Below are 25,834 nucleotides of genomic sequence, written 5' to 3' on the forward strand. Positions count from 1 at the left end.
GGAAAAACCCAAGCTGGACAGTACATACACAGGAACGCCATGTACATATCAGCTTAGCCACCTACTCTCTAGAAGCCCCCACTACACTATTAACATTAAAGACCTATAATAATGTACCTGGTATTGCAGCTATCATGAAAATGAACCAAGCCATGCCTTCCCATTTTACCGACAAGCGGTTCGTGCTTACTCTTCGGGAGGCTGCCCCCTGTAGAATCCCTTAAAATAGGTGTGCTAACACTATTCTCAGCCGCAGGATTGTGACTCAGCCACTATAATACGCCGTATCAAATATTTCAAGGAAAATTATAATTATCTGCCCCGCACTACAAGGACATTGAAACACTTGAGGCTACCAGCGCGTTGTAAGAAGCGGGGTGTGAGGTTAAAAAGGCGGAAAAGGGACGGATAATTGGTCGAGTCTTAAAGGATAAAAGCAGACAATAATAAACTCAATTCAGATCCCACAGTTGCGCAGCATCACCTTTAGGGTTGCCCTTCTTGGTGTGTGGTAAGGTGAGCTAAGAACAAGACCATCGTCAGCCCTTACCTAGGAGTAAAAATAGCTGGTATGAAAATCTTCCACTACTTCCATTCTCGATTATAAGATAGGAGGGCTAGAAGCTCTATTTTTGCCGGTGGCTGTTATGACCAAGAATAAAGCAGATGTAAAATCCCCAAGCCTGAGTTGGAATCCTGGCAGTCTGTAGCACCCCCATGCGTGCGGCTCCAGTTTTTGATACGTGGCGCAAGTTGATAAGGTAGGCCGATAGCTTTGCTTGATGATGCTGCTATCAGAGATGTTTCTTTGGCTTGTACTGTGTACTCATGCCTCGTGAATTCTCAAAGGGTTCCCAGCTTGTTGGGCGACGCCACTTTGGCGCTAAAGCATGGTCCAGATCCCTTCCAGCCCTACGGAAAGATACACATATTAAACGCGGATGCGCTAACATCTGCATTGCCTACTCATGATGCCCCCCTTTTGAGATACCGTGTATCTAGTTTTCGGGCATGCCGTGGAACCAATCAGTATTCATTTGGAAATGCCCCTCAATGTTTCGAAGCCGAGTTTACTGTTTGCTCAATCCTGACTGGACATTATAGCCAGTCAGCTCTTTCTTGTTGACGTTCGAGGCGGAGATAGTTCAAGAATTCTTCTATTGTCATCATTTCTCCGAGAAAGGATTCACATAAAAAACTGCATTAGATATCTTACCTAGAGAGCCCGTCATTTTACCTGTGCAATAAGGTATAAGTAGGATAAGATTCCAGGACGTGATCCAGAAATAAAATTATTTTTCAAGTATAGAGTCAAACGTTAGGAGCGACCTCCGTAATAGTATATGATCCTATGAAGGCTTCAATAAGTTCATATTTCCTCTAGACGCTATACCTCGGGGTATATTATTCAGGATTTGCGGAAGAAGGACGAGACTATCTGTTTCATACACATCCTTGCTGAATCCTACATGGATCGTTCCTAGGAAACTTGCATGAGGATAGTGTATCTGGTCGATTGGTAGGATTGGGTTAACAGACCTTTATTGATGATGTAGAAGAGCGATCCCGTTTTCAGAGCATCAGGAGATAGGAGGATGACATTTTATCAAATCAAGCACTCTGTACAGGCCAGAGAAACCGCACCAAATGTGTCGTACAATTAGGGTAGATGTGTAGATATCTAGGTAGCCACAGCGGATTTCTCATGTAGAATACTTCCGTAAACAACTCTGTCAATTTTAATGTCGTAAACTGAGCATCCCTATTCTATTATGGCTTTCGGAGAAATCTTCCTCTTATTGCTTATGGCCTTCAGTGTTGGAATTATTTTAGCGCATCTATTATAACTCCGTTCCATAGACGTCCCGTCCCGCCGATCGAAATCCACCCCACCCCACATCCCGTGCTTTGTTCCTTTCTTGATAACACCAACATCATGTAATAGAGTTTTCTGGTAATAACATTGCAGATGCTGTTTTATACGTATGTTCTTTGGTTTTAAGTTAAGATCAAGTATTTTCAGCAGCAGTCCACACTTAGTATTTCTAACTACAACTTAGAAATTTCCTTTCCCATCGGTTGGATATTTTGCTTTGCCTTGATATTGATCAAAAGTTTCTGTTATTTCTTAAATGCTGTGTAAAGGATTGAGAATTATATTAACTGCTTGCAAAAGTAGTAAAACTATACTTAGATTTAGGATATTATGTAAAGAAACTTGTGGGGCTCATTAGGTAAATTATTTATGCCTTAGGCATGAATGACAGCCACACCACATCCCGTCTTTCACTTTTACTTTCTTTCCTCTTTTGGTTGAATAATAGCAAGAACATCATGTGATGGAGATTTCTGGGGATGACATTGCGGATGCCGTTTTGAAGCAGTTCGACAGCTGGGAAAAGAAAAGGAAACCTCTAGCAAGGCCGAATGGTGTAAGGGAGTGGGTGCCATTAAGTGGGATCGTTGCTCAAGGTAGCGTCTATAAAATCTTCGCAAAGGATTCTAATATTGACTCTTTTCTACAGGAACAAATGGATTCACCTGTCTAGCTGCTGCGTATAAGACCATTGCATTCTCAATATGTAGCTAGCTTGCTGATTCGTGGTAGGACTGGCATGAAATGTCTTCCCCAGAAGAGCGTCCCTCAGGCGCAAGGCGTGGTTTTGCATGATTGGCATGCTGAGGTTCTTGCCATTCGCTCGTTCAATCGATTCTTACTAGAAGAATGCAATTCTCTTGCGCTTTCGAAGAAGAAATCTTCAGAGTATGTCCGTGTAAGAGACGAGTTTGAGAGAACGGATTCTCAATTTCAACCATTTGCTCTAAAAGATGGCATAAATCTTCACATGTATTGCTCGGAGGCTCCATGTATGTCATAAAGCTCTAGAATTGGTGGGGAAAAAAGGCCTTTCTGACTTTATCCAGGCGGAGATGCGAGCATGGAGCTCACAATGGCTTCCCAAGACGATGCTACTCCGTGGTCACTGCCTCAATCCATAGACACCCTGTCCCCCGAAACACCACACATCGCCGATTCAGGGCAAGAGCCAATTCTTCACGGCCGCTCCTACTTCTCAGCTCTCGGCATAGTCCGCCGCAAACCCTCCCGTCCAGATGCGCCCCCAACCCTGTCCAAATCCTGCACCGACAAACTCTCCCTAAAACAATCTACCTCCCTCCTCAGCTCCATAGCCTCACTCCTCATATCCCCCGCAAACATCTACATTCACACGCTCGTGCTCCCCTCCTCACAGCTCTCCACTACCGCCGTCACACGCGCCTTCTCCCCATCCGGACGCCTCGAACCCCTTGTCGGGAACCAGTGGGAAGGCGGCTACTCCTTCAAGCACTTTCGCATTCTTTCGACAGAAAAAGAATTCGCTTTCTCCCGACGCAGCGCGAAAGATGTCGTACCTAGCAACATAGCCTCATCATGGATGCCAAACAGTACCGAGACGTTGATAGGCGGCACGCTGCAAGGAAGGAAACAGTTTGATGTAAGGGGTGCGAGTAAGGTTTGTAAGAGGAGGATGTGGAAGCTTGCGCTTGAGGTTGCGGTTGTGGCTGGTATGCCGGATGTTGAGAGGTGTTTGAGAATGAAGAAGTATGGGGATTTTAAGGAAGCTGGGTTGCTGGATGGGAGAAATCAGGTCAAGGGGGATGTTAGAGGGGTTCTTGGGGGGTGGGTTAGAAATGAGGGTGGTGGAGTGTTTGGTGTTGAGGGGGTTGAGATTTAGGTTGGATCCCCGTAGGCGCCTTGTCTTGGTTCTCGACCCATATCTTCTGTCTCCTGTTAGATGCTGCTCAAGGCTGTCATTGTGCATTCTTTCCACGGCCACAATTTGGTAAAGGGAAGCCGTAACTCTGCGACCTATAACCGCATTAGGCTTAGCTTGCTTTTCCTCCAGGTTCATGTCCGGATGGCTCAAGTAGTTATTTCACTTGTTATCCTCCATTATTAAATCATATTTATAGTAATAACTCCACGCTAACGCTACAGACGCGGACACTTTAATCCGAGCTTCTTATTTCTTCGAAAGTACTCGGATCCGAGCAGCAACTTTCTCGTCAACGTCAAATATGTATTCATAGTTAGATGAATTCCTCAAGGTCGGTCAAGCCCTATACTCTAGATCATTTATTCAAGCTAATACACTCAGATGGCTTTCATCGTCGACCCCAGACCCCGGAACCCACTCCGCCGTCTGCCCCCCGGACTCCGAGAAATGATCTACAGCCTCGCTCTCCTCCAACCGAACGATCAACCAGACCTCTCATCACCCATCAATATGCAGTGTGTCGGCTTCAAGCACAACAAACTTCCCAGCCACCTGCACTCAAGAACCCTCCACCCCTGGCTGGGCTAGACAGGCTAATAAGTCAGTCAGTCAGTCATCAGTTAAGGCCAAGGGAGCAGCTAACTAACTAACTAGCTAAAGCTAAGAAAGCAAAGCTTGCTGCATAGCTATGGCCTAGCTATTATTCAAGTCCTATACGCCCTCCATAACAGATTCTGATCTTGACAATAGTCCTGGGGGTCCCTAACGTCTCTTAGTACTAATGGTTAAAGAAGGTAGGGGACCAGTAGACTCTCCTCGCTCTCTTTTCTCGTCAGCTTCTCTTGCTAGTTCTTCCTACTTACTCATCTTCCCTGAGTCTACCTGCCACGTGTAGTAATTCTTAACCTGCATCTAGATGTTAGCTACACGTCGAATCTTATTGCTATCAGACGGTATTGTAAGCCATTGCTTAAAAACGGTGGTGTATATACTATCAAAGGCGTCCTTGTTGTCATAATATTTGATGTCCCATGCCAATCAGTGCCAAAGCGTCGTAGTAACGCGGGAAAGAGTCGTAGCAACACGGGAGAGTCCACTTGTTCCGGGACACTCCAATAGCTCGAGGTTTGTTGGATGTTACTTTGATTTTGGGAATCAAAAGGCGCTGGAGGTGCTGGAAGTTCGATCAAAGTTTTTATCCGGACTCTGCGGAAAAGAGCCATCTCATAATCTTCATCATAAGGCAATTTGCGCTTCGTGTCCATCGAGGATACGTTTTCAGGAGTTTGATTCTCCATAGGTAAAGTGGTCTCTGCTGTCATCATCGAGGAGCTCGGCAGCGGCTGTGAAGAATTCCACGAGATTAATCGCCAATACACCGTCTGGCACTTCCGACACTCAATATCCTTATCCTCTGAAACAATATCTCCATTGTTATCTCGGCACTTTGGGCAACACATATTCATTGCCTCTGAATTGAATATCATGCTCATAGCCACTTGCTGCCCAGGATGAAAACATGCTTTCCATGGCAATTGAAGATCCACACCCCTCTTAGTAGTTAAGTCTTGGATAGCGAATTCTCCATTTGCGATCTTAGTTGCTCCTGAACCAATGTCTCGGACATTACATTGAAGGACAAATGTTAGGGCTTCGGCAGAGGTGATAAATTCCAAGTGGAATGGAGTATGTTGACCAAGTGCATCGATAAAGGCGACTGGTTGTTGACACTTGATTTGGCCAGGAATTTGTATAATAATATTCTGGAGATTTAGTACTATTTGGAAGATTTGAACATTTGTTTGACTAGCTTATCAGCTCCTCCTCTTTCTGGATCCAAGGTTGAACTTACATAACTTTTGCCGTCATTTCCAGTAGCTGCTTTCCCTGCCGAATACCGCTTGCCAAAAATCAGTAGAGATGTAGAAAGAGAAAATATAGAACTAACGTTGAGACTGTCTCCAAGATCAGAGTCATCTTCTGCATACATCCGAAATAGGAGTCCTGCATCTTCCCAGCTAAAGTTTTATGATGATCCTGGTTTTTCTTCGCGTCAACTCTCGTCGCAGCCCTATGCCAATCAGTAAGTATATCGTGATCCAACACCCCGAAATACACTCACATCCGCACCGTTGTCAATATCATTTCAATCCCCTCCGTATGAGCCATCAACTCGGCTCTAAATTTCACAATATCCTCCTTTTTACACACTGACCATTTAACTTTTCTCCATCCATCCTTGACCCGAACTCCCAGTCCCCCCGCTCCGCAGGCTCGGCTGGTATTTCTTGATTTTCTCCCAAAATGCATCGATCGTCCTGACACTGCGCTGCCGCCTGGCGCAATGCAATCACTTCTATATGCTGACTATCATCGAGTTCCAACCTTTTCACGCCTAATAGCGCACTTTCAAGTGTATCTAATTGTCCGATAAGGGAGCGGTATTCGGCAGAAGAGTCCCCGCTGTCGCGCAACGCATCGATCACGGTACCGACAAGTTGCAAGGCGGCGATGAAGTCGCCAGCTGAGAAACCGAAGCCCACGGACATTAGGTAGGCGTTGAGGGAAGTGAGGGTGGTGATTAGATGCTGCTGCCTTACTGTAGCCGGAGACTTTATATAAGAACGAACTTACTACGCCACACACATGACCAGGCTGAAGAATAGTGGCTGAGTAACATATAGCGAGCCGGATTTATATATAATATATTATAATAAAGCTAATGCATATTTATAAGCACTAAATCCTAACACCGGCTTCAAAAGTAGAGTAGATGTCCAAACTTTCCTCTCCAACCAGTACTCCGCATTCCTGACTTTACTACACCCACTTTTCGACGGGGAAGAGCCTGAATACCTGTATGCTGTACTTTTCACAATCTCTTACAGGTTGTATTCCTCGACATTTGCTTTATAGAAACACCAACAGACTGAAATAGCTCATCCCTTTGTCGAAGTACATTTCATCAGTTACTATCCGCCTTCGATCCGTCAATCCAATCATTCGATAGAACTATTCTCTCTTAAACTCCCTTTATCGTCAATTCATCGAGCGAAGATCACATGCCGTCACTGTCCACCGCCATTTTCAACGTCACTTAGTCGGGATCATGATTGAAGGCCCGGACGACTTCGATAACCTCGTGTGGGACAAGAGAGACGAAGAATGGGAGATAGTGCAGCCGAAGCTTCGCCAACGATCTACACTACACGCTGTTGAGGACTTCGGGACAGCGAAGTTTAGAAGTACCGCGAAATGGGTTAGCCACATGAGTATCGGAGGCTATAATATCATATACAGACTCAAAGTTGAGGGACTTGATTCTGAGGTCTTGGTTCGACGACCTATTCCATGTTACGACCAATTTCCTGTTGAGAAAACCTCTATCGAGGCTGCGACGATGATGTACCTCGAGAAGCACACCAAGATCCCGGTCGCTCGGACTTTCTTCCATGGTGAGGACCCGAAATTGGGATCATTTATCATTATGGAATATATCGAGCACCCCCAGTGCATGGCTACAGCTCAAAATGCTACAAACGAGGATGTCTCCAACCCGTTCACATTGAACCCCTATATTTCCGAGGAAGTCCTTCAAAACCACTATCAGCATGTAGCGGCATGCTTGCTCGAACTTTCGCAACACACATTCCCTCGAATCGGATCACTGGTCGAGGTTAACCCGGGTACCTTCTCAATCGCAGCAAGGCCTGTTACGAAGAACATGAACGATATGCTTCAGCTTGCAAATATTCCAGGCGTAATTCTCCCACCGCAATTGAAGACCTATCAAACAGCTGATGAATACTATGTATGGCTTGCAGAGATGCATATTGCTCAGCTCGTCTTCCAGCAAAATGATCTCGTTAGAACGGAACAGGAATGCAGAAACAAGTACGTCGCTCGACAACTCTTCCGCAGACTCGCCAGGGACGGAAAGCTCTCCAAATTTGGTTTCAAAGAGGACAACTGGTCGGCTCAGTCAAAGACCAAGAGCATGAAGTTGTCCTCAATGCCTTCGAATTCCGATTCATTCCGGCTTTACTGCGATGACCTTCGCCCAGGAAACATTCTCCTTACTGCGTCGGACACAATTACTGCAATCATTGACTGGGAATTTACATATGCTGCTCCGAGTCAATTCTCCCTGGACCCTCCGTGGTGGCTGCTTCTGGACACACCCGAACAATGGGAAGCCGGTCTTGACGACTGGGTCAGACTGTATGAGCCGCGCCTGGAAACCTGGATTTCAGCCATGAAGAAAGCCGAAGAAGACACAGAGTTGAAGGGCGGAATTGCCGGTGTTCCATTGTCTACGTATATGCGAGAGAGTTGGGATACGGGCAGATTCTGGCTGACATATGTTGCGCGGAAGAGCTGGGCATTCGAGACTATATTCTGGAAGTATCTGGATGAGAGGTTCTTTGGCCCACGTGAGCAGGGACTCCCGAGGAACCACTACTGGAAGGCGAGGATTGATCTTTTGAGTGAGGATGAGAGAAACGCGATGGAACCTTTTGTTGAGCGAAAGATGAAGACCAGGGAAGAGCGGAAGATAGTGGACTGGGACCCGGAAGCCGCCAAGAGTCGCTTTGCGGAGATGCTTTTTGATTGAGGACAAAGAACAAAGCACTTCAAAATGGACTCTAAAGTCACTCGAACTGATACTATTGAATCCACAAGCTTCTAGACTAGTTACTAGGTACGAGCTCTTTCTCCTTCTCACTATTGGACCTTGTAATCCAAGTCCTAGCTCAACTACCCAAACAGTTTGTGATGGAAAACCGCCGGATCCTGAATCTGCAGCGCATGTCCTGAATCGGCAAACTCAATCAACGTGCTCCCTGAAATAGATGCCGCAACTCGCTTCCCAAGCACCTTATAATGGCCCAACAACGGCTGCATATCCGCCGGCGCCTACACCTTCCTAATCACAGTATTATCCTTGTCAGCTACTATTAATATGGTAATAAGGTGCCTAGAGGCCATCTGTGAATAAGGATAGCCAATAGTATAAAAGCGTCATATGATCATATCCGACGCCGTCCGACATCCTCAATCCACGTGATATCGTGTTGTAAGCTCGTCACAAAAGGGGAGGTGTGATAATATAGCTTTAGCCTGAACAGGAGGGGTGCTCAGACTTGTTGCATGGCACTGTAGACCTTACCCCAGATAAGCTTATCAATTCGTTGTTGAAAACAGCGCTTAAGAGAGACTAAACGCAGGTCGAAGTCGAAGTTATTAGAGATAACGGCAGAGCTGAGGCTAAGCCTTAAGAAATCGGTTAAGTGGATTTTGCGACTACTATTAGAACGGAGCAGACGAGTTGACGGACAAGTTGGCAGCACTAACAGAAGGTCAAACGAAAGATTCGGGAGATCCATATGCTAGTCAGAGGAGCACTTATGTAACGACGCAGGGGAGTACCAACGTAAGAAGAGACGTATGAGAGTGCAATATGATTCTAAAAGTGGAATGCTTCCTTAAGTTTCTTTATAGGTATAAACATATAAATCTGAATGCCTTCTAGAGGAGAGTGCGGTTCTAGTTATTTAGAATCTAGAAAGTGAAAGATATAGTCTTAGTCGAGGTAAATTTGCAAAAGCCCACCCCTGTCTCTATGAGACCTAGTAGTCTTCTACCCAAGCATTCAAGGAGGAATAGGGACGTTGCAAATAAGAACAGCATACTGCGTCGTCTCCTCCGTACACTCATCCACACCGCCATTAGGTTGCTTAAGAATCGGATCATCTTCGCAGTCACTCGAAACGCCCCCACACGTAACACTCCCCGGGCCTTTTCCATCCCCATGGAATGTGCAACCATCAGCGCCCTTGCCCTTCGGCACGTCGAAGTCACCAGTGGGATACAGCTGCGGGGAAAACTGCATGGAATCCGGCAGGCTGCTGTCGTTGAAGGTAGTTTCCTCGTCGGTGCAGGGGTTGACCGTCCCATCGACTTTGGAGAATAACATTTCCCAGGTTAGAGAGGGGTCGCTGGCGACGGAGTAGCTTAGCCAGATGTGGATCTCTGTGGTGGGAGAGGGGCGGGCTTTGGTTGTGGTTGAGGGCGGGGCTTGGGTTGTGGTGGAGCGTACGGCAATAAGGGAGCTGGTTGAGACTGAGGTTTTTGTGGGTGGTGGTAGACTGACGGATGAACTCAACGAGCTTGATGATGATGATGATGGCAGAGGTCGGCTGGTCACTGTGCTGAGAATCTTCGAAGTCGAGGATGCGGTGATTGCGGAGGTCGAAGCGGATTTGCTTACAGACGTCAAAGCCGACTTGCTCAAAGTAGTAGAAGCAAGTATCTCAGTCGCGAGACTGCTGCTTAGCTTAGACATATCTGAGGCATCGAGAAACTCCGAGGCAGTATTTTCTGCGTCAGGACCTTGGAGTGTTTTCCTTTTGTAGGAAGGTCTCGACGAGCTGGAGCTGGAAGATCTCGATACGGAAGAGGTCGTTGTGGCTGCTGATGTGATGGATGTTCTAGAAGCAGTTGATGTCTGCGTTAGATGTGTCGTCGAAGTCAGTTTCGTTTCAGTTGGCTTTGTCTTGGTTGGATCATCATCAGGGTCTTCGTCCATAGCTTCACCAACGGCAGCCAGACTATCTGTCAAATTTTCGATCAGGTTGATATCGGGTGTACTTTTGTTAACAGAATCAACCAAGTTGTTCACAACGTTCACAGCACAGCTGATTAGCTTGGAAATATCGTTGACCGCATCTTTGATCGCATTGGTAACACCTGAGAAAATGCTCCTATCGTGAAGTAAGGCTCTTTCCTCAAGAAAGGCCCTTAATTGCTTTTCAGACATGCGATTAGCACGCCTTCTTTTCTTGGTCGTAGAACATTCCGCTTCTGGAGGTTTAATGTCCAGTTTATTGAATAATGCTATAGTTTGATCCTTGACCTTATTGACATCGTCAATGTATTGTGACTTTAACTTTGGATCTGTGAACCGAAGCCTATTGGCTTTGAGTGCAAAGAAAAGACCGCCGAGAAGAACCGCATCAGATGTTTGCTGAGATGGAGCAACAGTACCTGTCGGAATATCGAACCAACTAAGGGACGCTGGTGTTGGAGTCTCCGTATCTGTCCAAGAACCACTCCAGGTAAAAGAACCACCGTTGGCATCGGATGAAGTCGAGAGAGATGTCGTGCCTGGAAGAGAAATCGGATTCGAGAGGGAAAGCGAGAGCGAGCTGGAGGGCGAAGACGAAGACGAAGACGAACGTGGAGAAACTATGCTAGAAGATGTATAACTTGTTTGGGAACCTGTAGGTCGAGATCCTGTGTCGGAGGAACTAGGACCGGTCCGTCGCACAGTGCTAGATCTTGAACTTGATAGAATACTGGAATTTGACGTTATCGAGATAGAAACCGAGCTGCTTGAGCTCCTTAATGTCAAGAGAGTGGAGCTAGAGGCACTCGTATTTGCAAAGCTCTGTGTAGCAGTCGCATTTAATTTGGGTTGAACAGCACCCTGGCGCCGATTCGGCCAGCTATTTTGGCGCGAAGAACGACGACCCGCTATCGGGACAACTCGGCTATCTTTGGGGGAGACGGGGCTGTCTTTGTGAGAAATGAGGCTATCCCGGGGTCGAGGTATGTCTCGGCCAGCGACTCCAGGTGTAGAAGGCACGACTGCTTCAAGAGGCGACGATGCTAGCCCATGATACCACTCGTTGTTGTTTAGAAAGCTGACTAGCGCAAAGTTCTTAAATGAGTCGGCATTTTGGCGAGCAGCTTCAGCACCATATGTAGGTGCCAGGTCGAGACACTGGGCACGATATGCGTGATCTTCAGTTGCTAGAATGGCATGTGAGAACTCGTGAAGCATCGTGGCCCCCAGCGAAGAAAAGTAATCAAGGTCTTCACCAGTTTGCAGTGCACCTCTTGATCCGTAGCTTGCCAGCTGGTCTCCAATTGGATATGAAAAGGCTGGAGGGCACAAGATGATAAACCAGTCTTCGGTCAAACTCCCACCACCAAGAAGCGTAATATCGCCTGTAGCGGGGTCTTTGCTTGTACAAATATCAGGGCCAGGCGTATATTTGCCGGTAGAATCCTGAATTGGTCCTATAAAATAGGCGGCGTCTTCATGCGGCGATCGTCGTGCTGTGTCTCTAATATACCATATACCTCCACCCTCATCTTCTGGTATCGGATCACCTGGGTTTCCCCAATCATCTCCACCTGGGACATCTGCAGGCCAAGTTGTAATCCACTCAAAGGCGCTTGCGTCACAGTAGATCCCGTAAGTGTTCGCCTGCATGTTGTCGCCGAGCTGTGCGAATTGATCTTTGACTGGCTGCGTGTTTGCCGCATCCCATACTGACGGCGTACCGGGAAGCTGCCCCCAAAAAGCATTGAAAGCTCTGCCAGCTCGTCCACCATCACGGTCGTTAAGGTCAAAGTCGAAGCCGTTTGATAAGGCTGCCCTTACCAAAAGGTTCATCTCCTCGCCCGCAGGGCTTAACTCGGCCTTAATGGACCCTTCTGTAGCTGGCGGTGTCGGGGCATCTCTGCAGCTTTGGTCGATGTATGCGAAGAAAGTTGCTGCGTCAAATACAGCAGTAACCAGGGGTATAAATGGTACCAGGCCGAAGAAAAAGTAGAATGGAATGATATCCCCACGGAGGGGAGAGCGACTTGAGAAGAGTCTCATCGCAAAAGATAATGAAGGCAGATAATGAAAAATAACGTCCCTGGTAGAAAGCAGGCAATGTTAATTAACTGGAATAAAAAGGCAGTAGAGGGGAAAACCAGCTCTCCTTTATGTACATTCACATTTCATCAGGCTCTGAGCTTCATAACATTAGATTCTACCAATAGTCCTTCTCATAGAATCCTTCAACGATCCCAGCTGTTGATTGATCATAGGTATTCGCGATATAGCAGTAATCGTAGGACGACCCTGCTTGGATGAGATAAGACTTCATGATCGGAATACAGGAGGCTGAAGGAGTGGTCAGACACCTCAAATAGAATCTTACCAACAGATTCCGTAAAGAAACATCCTTTGGCTGCCTAGATTATATGATCGAGACCTGGATAAGCTAAGAGGCGTAATGAAGATGGGGGCGGTAAAACAATCCTCCTATGCGAATGAAGTGAAAATCAGGTGAAGAATCATGCTTCATAACGTAATACTTTGCAGTAATACTTGCAAGAATGCAGGGAACGCTGGCTCTGCTATTGGTTCTATATGAGGAACGTGAAAATAATTCGAATTCTAATAGTTGTTCCTTCCTTCGACACTTGCTTGGCTTAGACGTTCGCTTGGCCCAACTATCAGCCTTCCTAGCTCTTCTTTATCACCTATAACGGGGTTGCCCATTATAGTTCTTAGCGTAAAAGGAAGCTATAATCAAAGTAAGATTTGACGTACCATGTTCTTTTTGAAGCCACAACAATCTCGAATTGCGATACTTACCATACGAAAGAGCCAACCACAGGCTGCCCCTGATGCCGGTTAGCTAGCTCAAAAAGATTGGTTAGAAGGTCCGAGTAAGTAAGATTTAAGTGAGATTAGAGCGCGGCAGTCCTTGTCCAGGAGCGAGCGCGGCTTGGATTATCGGGAATGGTTTTGAAGACTTGTAGGAACCTGGGAGTTCTATTCGACCTTGTCCCGGTAGCTGAAATACAGTGAAACTGATACTCAAAAATGAGGCTGACGCTACTGTGAACGTCTGCTATGAAAATACATTGCTGGTTGTGTTAGTTGCTCACGGCTGAAAGAATCCTCTATGTAGGTTGGGGGCACGGATTAGTCATCGGCTTATGGCGCTAACCTAGTTGGTATAGAGACAACAATATGATATTGAGCGGTTCGACGGGTTTTAAAATATCTCACTATTTGTTATTTGGAAATCTACATCCCTATGTATCACTCTTAAAATGGCGTCTACTACGATTCAGATTCTGACCCTTTCGAGTAACTGCACCTTCGACCAGCCTTCCACCCTCGCCGCAAAGCAATGGAGAACAGCCGTCGACTATCTCATTTCCTGCCCCGGTGTCAGTAACGACCTCCCTTTATAACCTCTTTATTATTCACTCGATTCCATCAAAGACCACTTTCTAATAGATCATAGTTCGACACCTTTGCATGGGGCCGGCACCACGAAACACCCTCCCACCTCACACTTCTCACCGGCTTCAAAAGCAGAGTAGATGTCCAAACTTTCCTCTCCAACCATTACTCCGCATTCCTGACTTTAATAAACCCACTTCTCGACGCTCCGCCCAATCCGCCCGCCGTCACCAGCCATCTATCACTGGTGGGCCCCGCAATAGGCGCCCGCATAACCACCATCAGCAAGCTGACTTTCAGCAACAATCCTGGGGAAGGCGATCGCCAAGCACTAATCTATAGGTTTAGGCGGTATGAGAGTGAATTGCAGGTGGTTGCGAAAAGTGAAATAGGGATCGGGTATACTGGAGTCAAGAGGTGTGCAAAATGGGCAGTTGAGCCATCGACGGGGAGAAGCCTAAATACTTGTATGCTATACTTTTCACTATTTCTTACAAGTTGTTTTCATCGAAATTTTCTTTTCAATGTTCCTCCTATTAAAATCGTATAACACTGACTTGTAGAAGTATGGGTCCTATCACGCTATAATGATCTAGAGGTAGAGGCGCAAGTAGACCAAAAATGCTTTCTGAAAGAGGGAGACTTACATGGGAAGAACATAAAAGATCATTATCTGGGATTCCTTAAGCCGCTGCTAGAGATGGAGGGGGCTAGTGAGCTGGTATATCATGTTACATTTGATATTATCACGCAAAATACTTTGGAGAGATGGACAAGTTCTGAGAGTTCTAAGTATTCATATATATAAAATCTGAATGAAATAAGGATACTAAAAAGATCGAATTCTGTACATGTCGAATTGACGGTCTGAGACAGCAAGATTAAAATCACAGCGCTTTGATTGGCTTAGGCTAGCTGGCGTCTCTGATTAGAGAAAGGTGCCGTAAAATTAATTTGTCAGGCTGCGAGGTCCTTTCCGAAGCCTTATGTGATAAATTAATCAAGTTCCAGCGATCTTAAAATTAGCTATTTTCTTATATCCTGGGGCCGCAGGGTGGGGAGGAGCTAGGTAAGGATTGAACGAACCTCTAGTTGATATACTAGTCTGGTAACGAATCAGCCAATCGTGTCGGCTTCCCAATTCGGACGGCATCGCGAATATAGTTTACAAACCTCGCAGTCAACCTCGTTGCGGTAAGATGCACGATATTTGTGACCAAGATAATAAATAAGAGATGGATTATGGGTATATAAGAGGCGCTGAGTCTTTGTCAAGAAGATATTTTGATCCAGCATTTCAAGCAATAACAGCAACCTAATAATATAATCCAACATTAATCATCATAATTCTTGCACTGCTTCCAAGATGTCTTCCAGCAACCCCACCGCTGCCGCCACCCAGGCCATGCCCTCGGCCGACTCGAACCCGCGGGTGGTGGTGACGACACACGCAGCAGACGGGACGTCGATATTCGGCGCGGACAGAGAGGTACCGCTGTTCCGGCCCATGGGACCTGCAGGGTCATCATTCGCCGTATTTGACAGGCGCGGGGCGGTGCCAGTGAACAACCAGGAGGCGACGGGGGAGTATGCGGAGATGCTGCCGCGATGCCCGCCCCGCGGCGTCATATTTTGCATCAGCAATATCGCCGGCAACTTCACGGTTCCAATGCATCGGACCTTGAGCATCGACTATGCCGTCGTCCTGACAGGCGAGATCGTCCTTAGGCTCGACAACGGCGACGAGAAGACGGTGCGGCCTGGCGAGTATATCATCCAGGGTGGTGCCAATCACCAGTGGATCAACCGTACCAGCGAGACCTGCCGGATCATGTTTGTCACCGCCAGCGCTGAGAAGGTTAAGCTGGTTGATGGGACGGAGCTGGAGGAGACGGTTATGAAGAGATGAGGCGAAGAGGAGTGTGTACTTTTCGATATATTTCTGAAACTTGGGTCTAGATAGTCTGTCCTAATAGAGCCGGGTGCTGCACAGGGTCATATGATGCTCTTGTCGCCAAGTGTAGATTTCCTTCCAGTGTAGTCTCGAATCCGTTCAAATATTCTGCACGCACGTTGTTTCTGCTCCAGCGTCGTCGCAGATGATTGACCTTTGGTGATCCTTATCGGCCAGAGAAGCAAGTACCCGCCGATTGCACGGCAGCGAGGCGGGCCATCCTTGAAGTCGTGTTCCCGGCCCATGTGGCCGATATCCCCGAGGGACTGGGGAACTGTTGAGAGGACTTCGTCTGCGAGCCATTGGATGGTCGAGGTACACTCGGCGATGGTGTCAGTCAGCGCTTTATTTTCCCCACTATCTGGGTCTGAGGTCTCCAGCGCGACCTTGGTGCACTTTAAAAGCTGCTCTAGAAAGATGATGCGCGCTGCTCGGTGGTAGTTCCATTCGTAGGCCATCCAAATATCGGGATGCAGTTGGATCGTATCCGTAATCCCGCGTGCTGCAGGTTCAAGATCCGGCCTTTCCGACACTGTCAGATTCTTCAAAGACCACTTTGATGTTTGCCGCCAGCTAATTGCTGATTGGTCAAGGGAGTGCAGCTCCTTAACCATGTCGACGATAGTAGACGCCGGCAAGCCCCCAACGTTAATCAGATCTAGGAGCATTCGCGCACGCTTGCACGTATCACTGATTGCATTCGCGTTCTTCTCAAGACGCACATACGGCTCATTGTCATTGAGCTGGTTTAGCCAATTTGTCGTATCCGGACTTGGAAGCATGTTAAAAGATAATTGCTGTATTTGCTTGACACGTATTAGCATGGAGCGAGAACGCAGTGTCTGATTGCTTACGATCCTGTGGTGGGCAAGTCGGAAAAGACTCCAGCCTCGTGAGTTATAGACCAAGTCCGAGCCTCGCAATCGGAGGATTTGCGCCATTCCTTGAGCATGTGATCCTTTGACGGCTACTTCAGGAGTATATAGAGTCTATGAATGTGAGCGTAGGATGTTATCACGATATATTATGCGAACCTGCCTCAAAGATGTCAAGAACAACTATGGTCATCAGATCGTAATCATCTGTGACTTTTCCCGGCATGCCAAGAGAATCTCCTAGGGCAGAGAGCGCCATACCGTAGCACTGCAGTGCCTTCCTTGCAAGTATGTTGCTATCCTGATCTTTTGAAAGACCGGCATATGCAGCAGCTCGTATGGCCCATCGCAAAGCGTATCGCCCATTAATGTTGACCTCTTGGAACATGCATGGTAAATGCTCTAGGAACCCAGGAGATGATGTCTGGTTGCATGGATAAATGACATACTTCTCCATGAAGTTATCGACGGCTTGTTCTTCTACCGAGGGCATCATTTCAGACGGCAGTCCTTTAAGCCAGGGACGCGGATTTCCGAGCTTAATGCCAGTGGCCTCTCCAGGGGCCAGCTCTGAGGGGTCTACAATCCGGCCCGGCACCGAAGGTGCTTCGACAGATCTGCTGCGCTTCCTTGCCGATAGTTGCGAAGACGTTTTTGAGCTGGGCTGCGGCAGGGCTTGTGATGCGCGCACATGCTCAATCACTTTTTCGGTCTCGTCCCGAAAAATGATGGAAGCATTATCTCGATACCCCTCGCAGATTTCATTGCGTTTAATGCATCCTGGCATAAGGGCCGGCCTTCGTCGCAGCGAACGCCACGCTGCCTGCAGCGGAGACATCCACGACTCAGACGTGCCATCGAGAACAACTTGGCCCTGGTGCCAAGATCCTTGTTCTACTCCAAATGGGATGATAAGCAGAATTCCAAAGACAGGGCGCTTTGAGTGCAATCTAAGAAGGCAAGAGCACAAAACTCAACAGCGAACCTAATCAGGAAATAAAACTACTGAAAACAAAATCCAGGCTTACTTAGGGCCCTTTCGTGTTTTAGTCGATACATCTCTTAATATTCCAGAGTATCATTCGAAAGAGTAAAACTGCATAATCTTTTAGAATTTGGAATGGAGGATCACGCTTCCTTTAAGAGAGGCGCTGACTAAGATAAGGCTAAGGCATGGGTTCGAAACACGTGCAAGAGCAGATGGCCAGACTCAGGTGAGATAAATTAAAATAGCACTTGTATGAATATTATCCACGGAAGGCAAGGGCAAGACATTACTCCGTACTCCGTTTCGTACCTCCGCAATTCTTATAAAGCATTTTATAAGAAGTGGTTAATATTATATCAAAAACAGGCTGAAAATGTCAATCTCTGGTTACAAGACCCTGGATGTATATATAAAGGCAAGCATGGGTCCAGTCTCATCTCTGTGGCATTGGTAAAAAGGTATTCTGGTAAGAAAATTACAAATTGCGATGAAGAGCACTCTCCTAGATCTAAAAGCATTTACGAAGCGCCGTTTCTATGCTGAGCGAGATCAAAGTGTACTGGAGGTCTGATACCGGTAGCAATTCCAGGTACAGACTTTGCACGTTCTAGGTGCGAAAACAAATACTGTTTAGATCATCTTTGCTAAAATGATACCGTACCTCCACAACTTCTCTAGTTATACCTGGAAGAAGAGTAGGCAACGATAGCGATGGGATTGCAAAAATCGACCAATTTAACAAGTTGCAGGGATAGGCCAAGAAGAAAATATGAAGTAAAACCAGAGCTTGAGCAAGCTTCGACGACACTTCGTGCTACTCCAGTCCTACATATCTTAACCACAACCACAACCACAACCACACCCGCAAACAATGTATCAGCTGGTTATACTGCATCAGTCTTAACCTACCAGTGTTCTTCAACATCTCCTACTTAGTAAGCATAGAACAGGGAGGAATCGGAGTAGAGGAAAGAGGAATGGTGGGGATCAAAGGCATGTTGTTTAAGAGATTCCGCATCAGGAAAGGGATACACATGACCGTAAGAGGGCTTAGGAGACAATGGTTGACAACTTGACAACCATATATCTCAGCGCCGGCATAGCGCATGCTGGAAGTAACGCTGGACCTAAGGGGAGATGGAATTGTCATCGCTGAAAGACAATTAAAATGAAGAGGAAGTGCTCAACTTCGTAGTATATTTTCCCACTTGGGAGGGAGGAGTGGTGCCGTGGATCCTTTCACTCCTCAATTTATATCAATCGCAACGAGCCAGTACACCCCACCGACACAACCAACATTTCATCCCCCTCTCGCAAACAGCCTCTGATTCAAGATCTTTGTATTCCTTTGCCCCCCTCAATATATACACCGTCTCCTTCCCTCCCTAAGCGTTTAATATCACATCATAGCCGCGTCTTAACCAACCCCGTAACCGTCTCCTCAATCTGCTTATCCGACAACCCAGCCAAACTCTCACTTTTCTCCTTCCCAAACTCTACAACCCCCGCATTCCAATTAGCCCAAAATCTATTTCCCATTTCCTTCATCGAAGCATATTTTCGAAAGGAAGCAAAGCAAAGTGTAACAACTAACCATATCTCGCATAAACCCTCGGTTGCGTACCAGCAGCTTCGCGCAGCATAATCGGTGTCTGGGGGTTGTTCTTCTTCATCGTCGGATATGCGCGTGCGAGGAATGATCTGATACAACCTCTCATCAGCATGATCCTCTTGCAAAGCCATTGCTACTTATGTATTGAAGATTCCGCCCGCCCAAAGAAGAAGAAACAAACCTCGTAGCACCACTATGTTCGCCCGTCTGGCAGAACAGAAACCTGACCTCCTTGAGCGTATTCGAGAATGCGTATTTAGCCGACATCTTGATCCTCTTGCAGAATTGCTGTGTCGGTTGTGGTTGTTCGATTCGTTTTCGTTGTAGCGGAATTAAAGCTATGAGGTTGATTGACATCGAAGCTTCTTGCATAAACCGCGCATAAAACACACTAACCTTTATGCTGTGCATCCCGACACCGGGCTTCCTCTTTATATTATTCCGCGAATTTAGCCATCGCAAACTTCATCTATCTCCCATCTCTCAATCTCCTCTCCCTTCTCCATCACACACACACAAAGCAGAAAGCAAAGATGCCACCATCAACCCTCTTCCGCGCCGCGCGCCCGGCTATCAATTTCCAATTCCGCAGCACCGCCTCCGCCAACTCCAGGACCTTCACACAGCAATTCGCACGCAGCACGTTCAGGAGCTCGTTTAAGCAGCAGAAGACTGGCGGGAAGAGATGGCAGAGTACGACGGCTGCCGCGGGGGAGGAGGTTAGCTGGTTGAAGAGGATGTGGGATAGTCCAATTGGGTTGAAGACTGTGCATTTCTGGTACGTACTATGCGGGAAGATATAGAGGGGTTGGCGGATATGGAGTGGAAGGGGAATTGCATTGGATTTCAGGGGAGGGAGATGTTGAATTGAGAAAGAATGTTTGCTAATTACTCTGTTGTGGAATAGGGCGCCTGTAATGAAGGTATATCTTCACTTCCCCCATCATCTTATCCCCGAGATAAGCTCCGTCGCTCCCCACTTCACGCATCTATATCCCTCCCTCGAGATATCAGAATGAAAAGACATATATTAATGTTGTATATATAGTGGTGTCTCGTCATCGCCGGAATCTCCGACTTCTACCGACCCGTCGAAAAGCTCTCCTTGACCCAGAACGTAGCCCTCACAGCCACAGGCGCAATCTGGACTCGTTGGTGCTTGATCATCAAACCGCGTAATGTCTTGTACGTCTCTCCCCCGCCTCTTTTCCCCTTCTACCCCTCTATCCTCTCCCTCTTATCTTTAATACAAGCATCATGGAAATCCGATACTAACATGTATCGCCACCAGACTCGCAGCAGTGAACTTCTTCCTCGGCATCGTCGGCGTAATCCAAGTCACTCGTATCGTGACCCACAACTTGAGTGTCAAGAACGAGAGTCCTACCGAGGCCCTGGAAGAGGCAAAGGACAATGTAGTTGAGACAGTCAAGGGCGTCAAGAGTGACGTCGTAGATGCTATTAAGAAGGCTTGATTAACAAATTGGGCAGCTTTGGGGATGGAAGAAAGGCACGTGGAGATGATGGATGGGCTAGAGAGTGTGTTGATGAATGGATGCGTGAATTTCCAACTTTCGTGAATAACTAGTCGCAGTACGATGGATGACACTTTAGAGACCGAGACCCGCGCACATAATGCATGCATGCATGGATGCTTTAGTGTATGATAACAAATCGAGTTTTCTTTTTTATTTATTTCCAACCTTCACTTACTTCACTACTCGTATTCTCTGTGACACAAATGAATATAATCACCAGAAAACCGTTTCCTCTCCATTAACCTTTTCCACAGGATACCATAGACATAAATAGATGTCAACACCACAACTAAGTAAGTAAGTGAAAGCTCTCACTGCTACCTACATGTTACCTCGACATCATCATCAGAAAACCTCTCCTCCACTCTTCTGCTGTTCCCTACCGAGATCACTTGCGGTCCCGTTGCAAGGGAGTGAGTGATATAGTCATTCATCCGTATTTTCATTCATGGTTTGCATTCTCATTTCAAAGGGCATGATAGATAGGTAGGTAGGTAGATAGCATAGTATATACATGTATATATATATGTAAGCAGATATGCACTCCGCTCTACTCCCTTCCACTCCAACCTCGGGTCCCGCCCTGCCTGCCTGTCTGCATTATATCGCATATCTACCAGACCAGATCATGAGAATATACTGTTATCTATCCATATCAAATCATATCACATCACATCTCCATCCCTATCCAATGCCCACTCAAATCACGCTTGCTTGTTTCAGATCATGCATATTCTTGTTCTTTATTTCATCATTCTTTCCTTCATATATTCCAAGGATAAGTTCAGCGAGTTCACATAATGGAACACTCCCCCTCATTTTGCTTCCCGACTTTGGAACGCGAGATGCGTTCCCGGGATTTAAGACCCGCTTTCCCACCGCCTTTCTTGAGATCTTCAAGACGCTCGCGGGCTTTGGGGAAGTTTTGCGCTGTTGAAAACATCAGTAAGAATTATTGACTGCGGTATGAATGGTCGCAATAACAAGAGAGAGAATGAAGAGAAGGGAAGAGTAAGGAGAGAGAAAACATGAACATACCAGCAGCCCTCCAATACCACCTCTTAGCATCCTCCAAATTCGCCGGACTCCCAATCCCAACCTCCGTAAAATACCCCATCGCATACTCCGCCTTGGCCAACCCCGCCATACCAGCCTTTCGCGCCCACAGATAAGCTTCCGTGTCACTCTGCTGCAGCACGCCATCACTGCCCGTCAGATACCACCCGCTAAGCGCCAGCTCACTCTGATGTTCCTCCTGTGCCGCGGCACGCGAATACCACATGATACTCTGCCGCGCATCAATTGGGCAGTTGAACAGCCCGTACTCGAACGCGCACCCGAGACGGAATTGCGAGAATTTATAGCCTAGGTCGGCCGCTTGTTGGAAGAGGGTGAAGGAGTAGGCTTCGTCGCGTATGACCGAGGAGTCAGATTGAGGCGCTTCGTACAGGAGCCCGAGTTCGTGAAGTGCGTGCGGGTTCTCGGCGTCTGCGGCTTGCGCGGCGCGTTTGAGCCAGCCGACTGCCTCGCCTGCGCTTTTTGGTTGCCCTAGCAGGCCCTTGAGCTGTATCATGCCCATTTTGTACATTGCAGGTGTATCACCTAGCGTGGCGGCACGTTTGTACCACTGGATAGCTTTCATTGGGTCTTTGCGCGTGCCGCCGCCATCCTCCTGGCCAAGCTCGCAACACACGGCTGTGCGGTACGCTGCTGCTGGGTGGCCGGCTTTGGCAGCGGATTGGTAGAGGGAAAAGGCTTCTTTATTATCAGGTTCGAGGCCGAGGGAGCCACGGCCATGACAGTCAGCTAGGTAGAACATAGCTTCTGCGTTGTTGAGTGTGACGAGCTTCTTGAGGTGTTTATGTGCGTCCATTACGTAGCGCTCGCGGGTTTTGTTGCGTTGTCTCTGGTCGGGGATGGTGGACACGAGGACTTCGGATGCCTCAACTAACTTCCGAGCAAGGAGGAGCTGTGCTGCTTGGTTGTTGGGGTTGTTTTTGACACTGTTCCTCAGCTGCTCTAGCTCTGCTGCTGTGACTGGCGCAGATGCTTCAGAAATAGGTCTCGCTGGGGCTTGAGGAGCCTGCATTTGTTGTTTTGGAGCTTGTTGCGGTGGAGGTGCAGGAGCTACGCCTCCATAATTACGAACAGGAGTTGGCTTGTTGCTTGCTAAGCTGACAACAGAATTAGGTATTAAGCCGGCCCGAACAGGTGGGGGGTGAGATGGCAAGGCATCCATATTAGGGGGTGCCTGTCTGGGCATTGTATTTGATCGAGGGGGCCCTCCATTCGGAGAAGGGCCATTAGGTAGACCGCCCCTTGGACCGTTTGGAAGACCCACAGGAGCTCGAGGCGCTGCAGACGCGCTTCGTGGAGGTGGCTGAAATCCATTTTGCGGAGGCTCATCATATGGCACAAAAGCTGGGCCAGGGTTCAAACCATAAGGATCTGGACCATAACCGTCATCATAAGTCTCAGGGTAGGCATTTGGGTGCGGCATAGCAGACGGCAAAGGAGGTGCTTCATCTGCCATTTCAAAAACAGCTGCTTGAGGTTGCGCTCGATGCCTGATATCAGGTTGTGATTTGACGGGTTTTATTTGCTGTCCGAAACCAGGTTGCAGCGGAGCTGGTGGTGGTTGTATATGCTCATCAATAGACGCTCCTCTTCTGTGATTACTAGGCTTTGTAGGCACAGCATCGAAATTTGGCATCTCTGATTCAGCAGACTGTGGTCTCCGTTGAGCACCCCCAGGTGAATCATAATATGCGTCATATAATTCGTCAATGCTTCCATTAGTCTGATGCGTATAATATCCTTGACTTGATGGATGTCTCTGGCCATTTGCATAGAGATCCAAAGGAGGTGGTGGATTTGGATATTGTCTTTGTGGTTGCTGACGACTTCCAGAAGCAGTAGATGGCCTTGGTGGCGTTCCACGGCCAACAGGGCCATTATATGGTGCACTAGGACCAGGTCCTTCCATGGGTCTAGGCATTGGAGGTTTACGGCCCATATCTTGAGGGGGAGGAGGTTGATTCGGCATAGTCATACTTCTCCCAGGAGGTCCAAAATCTTCCCTCGCCGGTGGAGCTGAAGCCTGGCCATAGCCTCCTCTATCGTCATAGCCAGGATCTCCGTACCCATTCTGCTGAGGAGGCCCATAGCCTTGACCTGGTGGTGGCCCCCGTCTTGGTTGGGGATATCCTTGCTGAGGTGGCCTTTGTGGGGGATAACCTCTAGGTGGCCCGCTCCTAGTACTCTCTGCGGACTGACGCCCATAGTCATCAGGTGGCCTTCTTTGATTATCCGCCGAGTGTCTTCCATAATCATCCGGCGCAGGTCTCCTTTCCATTGAAGGGCGTCCATAGTCATCTACAGGTGCCCCTCTTCTTTGCCCCTCCAAAGAAGGTCGTCCATAATCGTCGGTAGGTGCACCCATAGGATACTTGTCTCGACTTCCTTTACTACCAGGACCTCTTGGGCGATTCTGTGGCGGGGGTCCAACCTCAATATTTGCCATCCTCTGGACGATATCCTGCTCCTCAGACAACGAGGTCTTTTTCTTTCCGCCTGGAAATGAAGGGAATGGATTGTCAAAAGTGGACGAGGGGTCATCGGGAGATATGGGAGGGGTCTTCAAAGGTCTGCGCTGTTGTCCTACTTCCTGTCAGTAATGCCCTCGCAGGTGAACCATCTCCAACTTACGTCCTGGGTCAGAGTTAGGTCCTCTGTTCATAGGTGCTCTGCCTCCTCTTCCAGGGGGTCCACCTTTTGGATATCCTCTTCCTGGTCCTGGGGCTCCACCATATCCGCCTCGAGCTCCGTCAGCGGGTGGTGGTCTTTGCATTGGCGGTGCTCCTTGCATTGGTGGTGCTCCTCTTCCCCCGCCCCTCGGAGGGATTCCCCCTCCTCTGTCGTTTCCGTATTGTTCTTGCTGTGGTGGATAGTTTTGTTGATTCTGCGGCGGGTAGCCATTCCCTCGTCCTCCTCCATTCACATCCTGATATCCTCCATCATACTCTTGCGCATAACCATTATTGTAATCATCGTACCCGTAGCCATCCTGCCCGTACTGGTCGTATTGTTGCGGGGGGTATTGTTGCGGAGGCGGTTGATTGTAGCCTTGCTGAGGGCCTTGTGGGGGAACTGGACGTCGCGCTGCGCTCCCATTGTATGGCCTTGCTGGCGGTTGGTAGTGACTCTGTTCGTATGCCATGGTGTCTGTCTGGTCTTGAGCTGAAATGGATTCGGAACTCAATGCAGTTTTTTGCGTTCGCTCAGTATCGTCTCTTGCGGTAAGTGTAGCTACTGTTGTCTTCACACCAGTATGAACCAAGCCATGGAAGGGAATCTTCTAAGGACGGTATTGTTTTCTGCAGCGAAATTACGGACAGCAACTGGTCGGGAGGATTCGATCCTTGAGCCGAGTGTTTCGAGGCTGAAATGTAGCAAAATGGAATGTTGGTTGGTGGTGGTTGTGAATAGCAAAGAAAGGGCTTTATTATGGGTGGCTGCAAAGTTACTCTGGTGGTTGAAGTCGTTGAGCGGATGGTGGAGAGGTGGTCGTCCGGTGGTTGGAGGTTACAGTATGGGATTGCGCGGGAATGTGGGGGGCGCTTCAAGGTGGTGGAGATGGGAAGGCGGTGGCTTTTGCAGGCGGGAGAGAGAGTCGAGAGGAGATGGACTTCTTACAGCTGACTTTACAAATAGAACAGTTCTCGTGTGGTGACTGGTCGGTTCATGGCCGCATTGACTTTGGGCAGCATTAATTGTTACAGTACAGGACAGGACCGTAGGCATTAAATGCAACCTGGAGATCTGGTCCTGATGCCCTCTTTCAAGCGTCTCATATTATCAGATACAGTAACAGCCAGGACCAGGGGTCAACCACTAATGCCAGGAACAGGCGCACAGCCATTGGGTAGGTACTGTGTTTCGCCCGAATTGTGGTTCTTTTTATTCCGGAGCACAGGAAAGCCCCAAGTAGTACCAAGTATTGGTCTACTGTATGTACTGTACAAAGTAGGAGACTTTAGGATAGGA

General features: G+C 47.8%; 6 protein-coding genes across 6 annotated transcripts; 4 read left to right on the forward strand and 2 right to left on the reverse strand.

Annotated features, from left to right (window-relative positions):
* Positions 1–2,339: 2,339 nt before the first annotated feature.
* On the forward strand, positions 2,340–3,737 carry LHYA1_G005787 (tRNA-specific adenosine deaminase; the record flags this gene model as incomplete). The annotated part of the gene is made up of 4 exons (XM_031150731.1): positions 2,340–2,472; positions 2,526–2,556; positions 2,609–2,868; positions 2,926–3,737. The coding sequence occupies 4 exons, from the start codon at positions 2,340–2,342 to the stop codon at positions 3,735–3,737; spliced, it is 1,236 nt and encodes a 411-aa protein (XP_031004331.1).
* A 3,151-nt stretch (positions 3,738–6,888) lies between these two features.
* On the forward strand, positions 6,889–8,394 carry LHYA1_G005788 (uncharacterized protein; the record flags this gene model as incomplete). Its single annotated transcript, XM_031150732.1, has 1 exon — positions 6,889–8,394. One exon carries the CDS (start codon positions 6,889–6,891, stop codon positions 8,392–8,394), a length of 1,506 nt encoding a protein of 501 aa, XP_031004326.1.
* A 6,793-nt stretch (positions 8,395–15,187) lies between these two features.
* Positions 15,188–15,730, forward strand: LHYA1_G005789 (uncharacterized protein; the record flags this gene model as incomplete). The annotated part of the gene is made up of 1 exon (XM_031150733.1): positions 15,188–15,730. One exon carries the CDS (start codon positions 15,188–15,190, stop codon positions 15,728–15,730), a length of 543 nt encoding a protein of 180 aa, XP_031004327.1.
* Positions 15,731–15,816: 86 nt separating this feature from the next.
* Positions 15,817–17,437, reverse strand: LHYA1_G005790 (uncharacterized protein; the record flags this gene model as incomplete). Its single annotated transcript, XM_031150734.1, has 3 exons — positions 15,817–16,581; positions 16,630–16,764; positions 16,832–17,437. The coding sequence occupies 3 exons, from the start codon at positions 17,435–17,437 to the stop codon at positions 15,817–15,819; spliced, it is 1,506 nt and encodes a 501-aa protein (XP_031004348.1).
* A 2,346-nt stretch (positions 17,438–19,783) lies between these two features.
* mpc2 (putative mitochondrial pyruvate carrier) lies at positions 19,784–20,725 on the forward strand (the record flags this gene model as incomplete). Its single annotated transcript, XM_031150735.1, has 4 exons — positions 19,784–20,028; positions 20,158–20,173; positions 20,299–20,435; positions 20,542–20,725. The coding sequence occupies 4 exons, from the start codon at positions 19,784–19,786 to the stop codon at positions 20,723–20,725; spliced, it is 582 nt and encodes a 193-aa protein (XP_031004347.1).
* Positions 20,726–21,581: 856 nt separating this feature from the next.
* chr3 (Chitin synthase regulatory factor 3) lies at positions 21,582–25,007 on the reverse strand (the record flags this gene model as incomplete). Its single annotated transcript, XM_031150736.1, has 3 exons — positions 21,582–21,718; positions 21,827–24,448; positions 24,497–25,007. 3 exons carry the CDS (start codon positions 25,005–25,007, stop codon positions 21,582–21,584), a joined length of 3,270 nt encoding a protein of 1,089 aa, XP_031004346.1.
* Positions 25,008–25,834: the final 827 nt, after the last annotated feature.

The sequence above is a fragment of the Lachnellula hyalina genome (genome assembly GCF_007821495.1).
Source record: "Lachnellula hyalina strain CBS 185.66 chromosome Unknown contig00092, whole genome shotgun sequence".
NCBI classification, from domain to species: domain Eukaryota; kingdom Fungi; phylum Ascomycota; class Leotiomycetes; order Helotiales; family Lachnaceae; genus Lachnellula; species Lachnellula hyalina.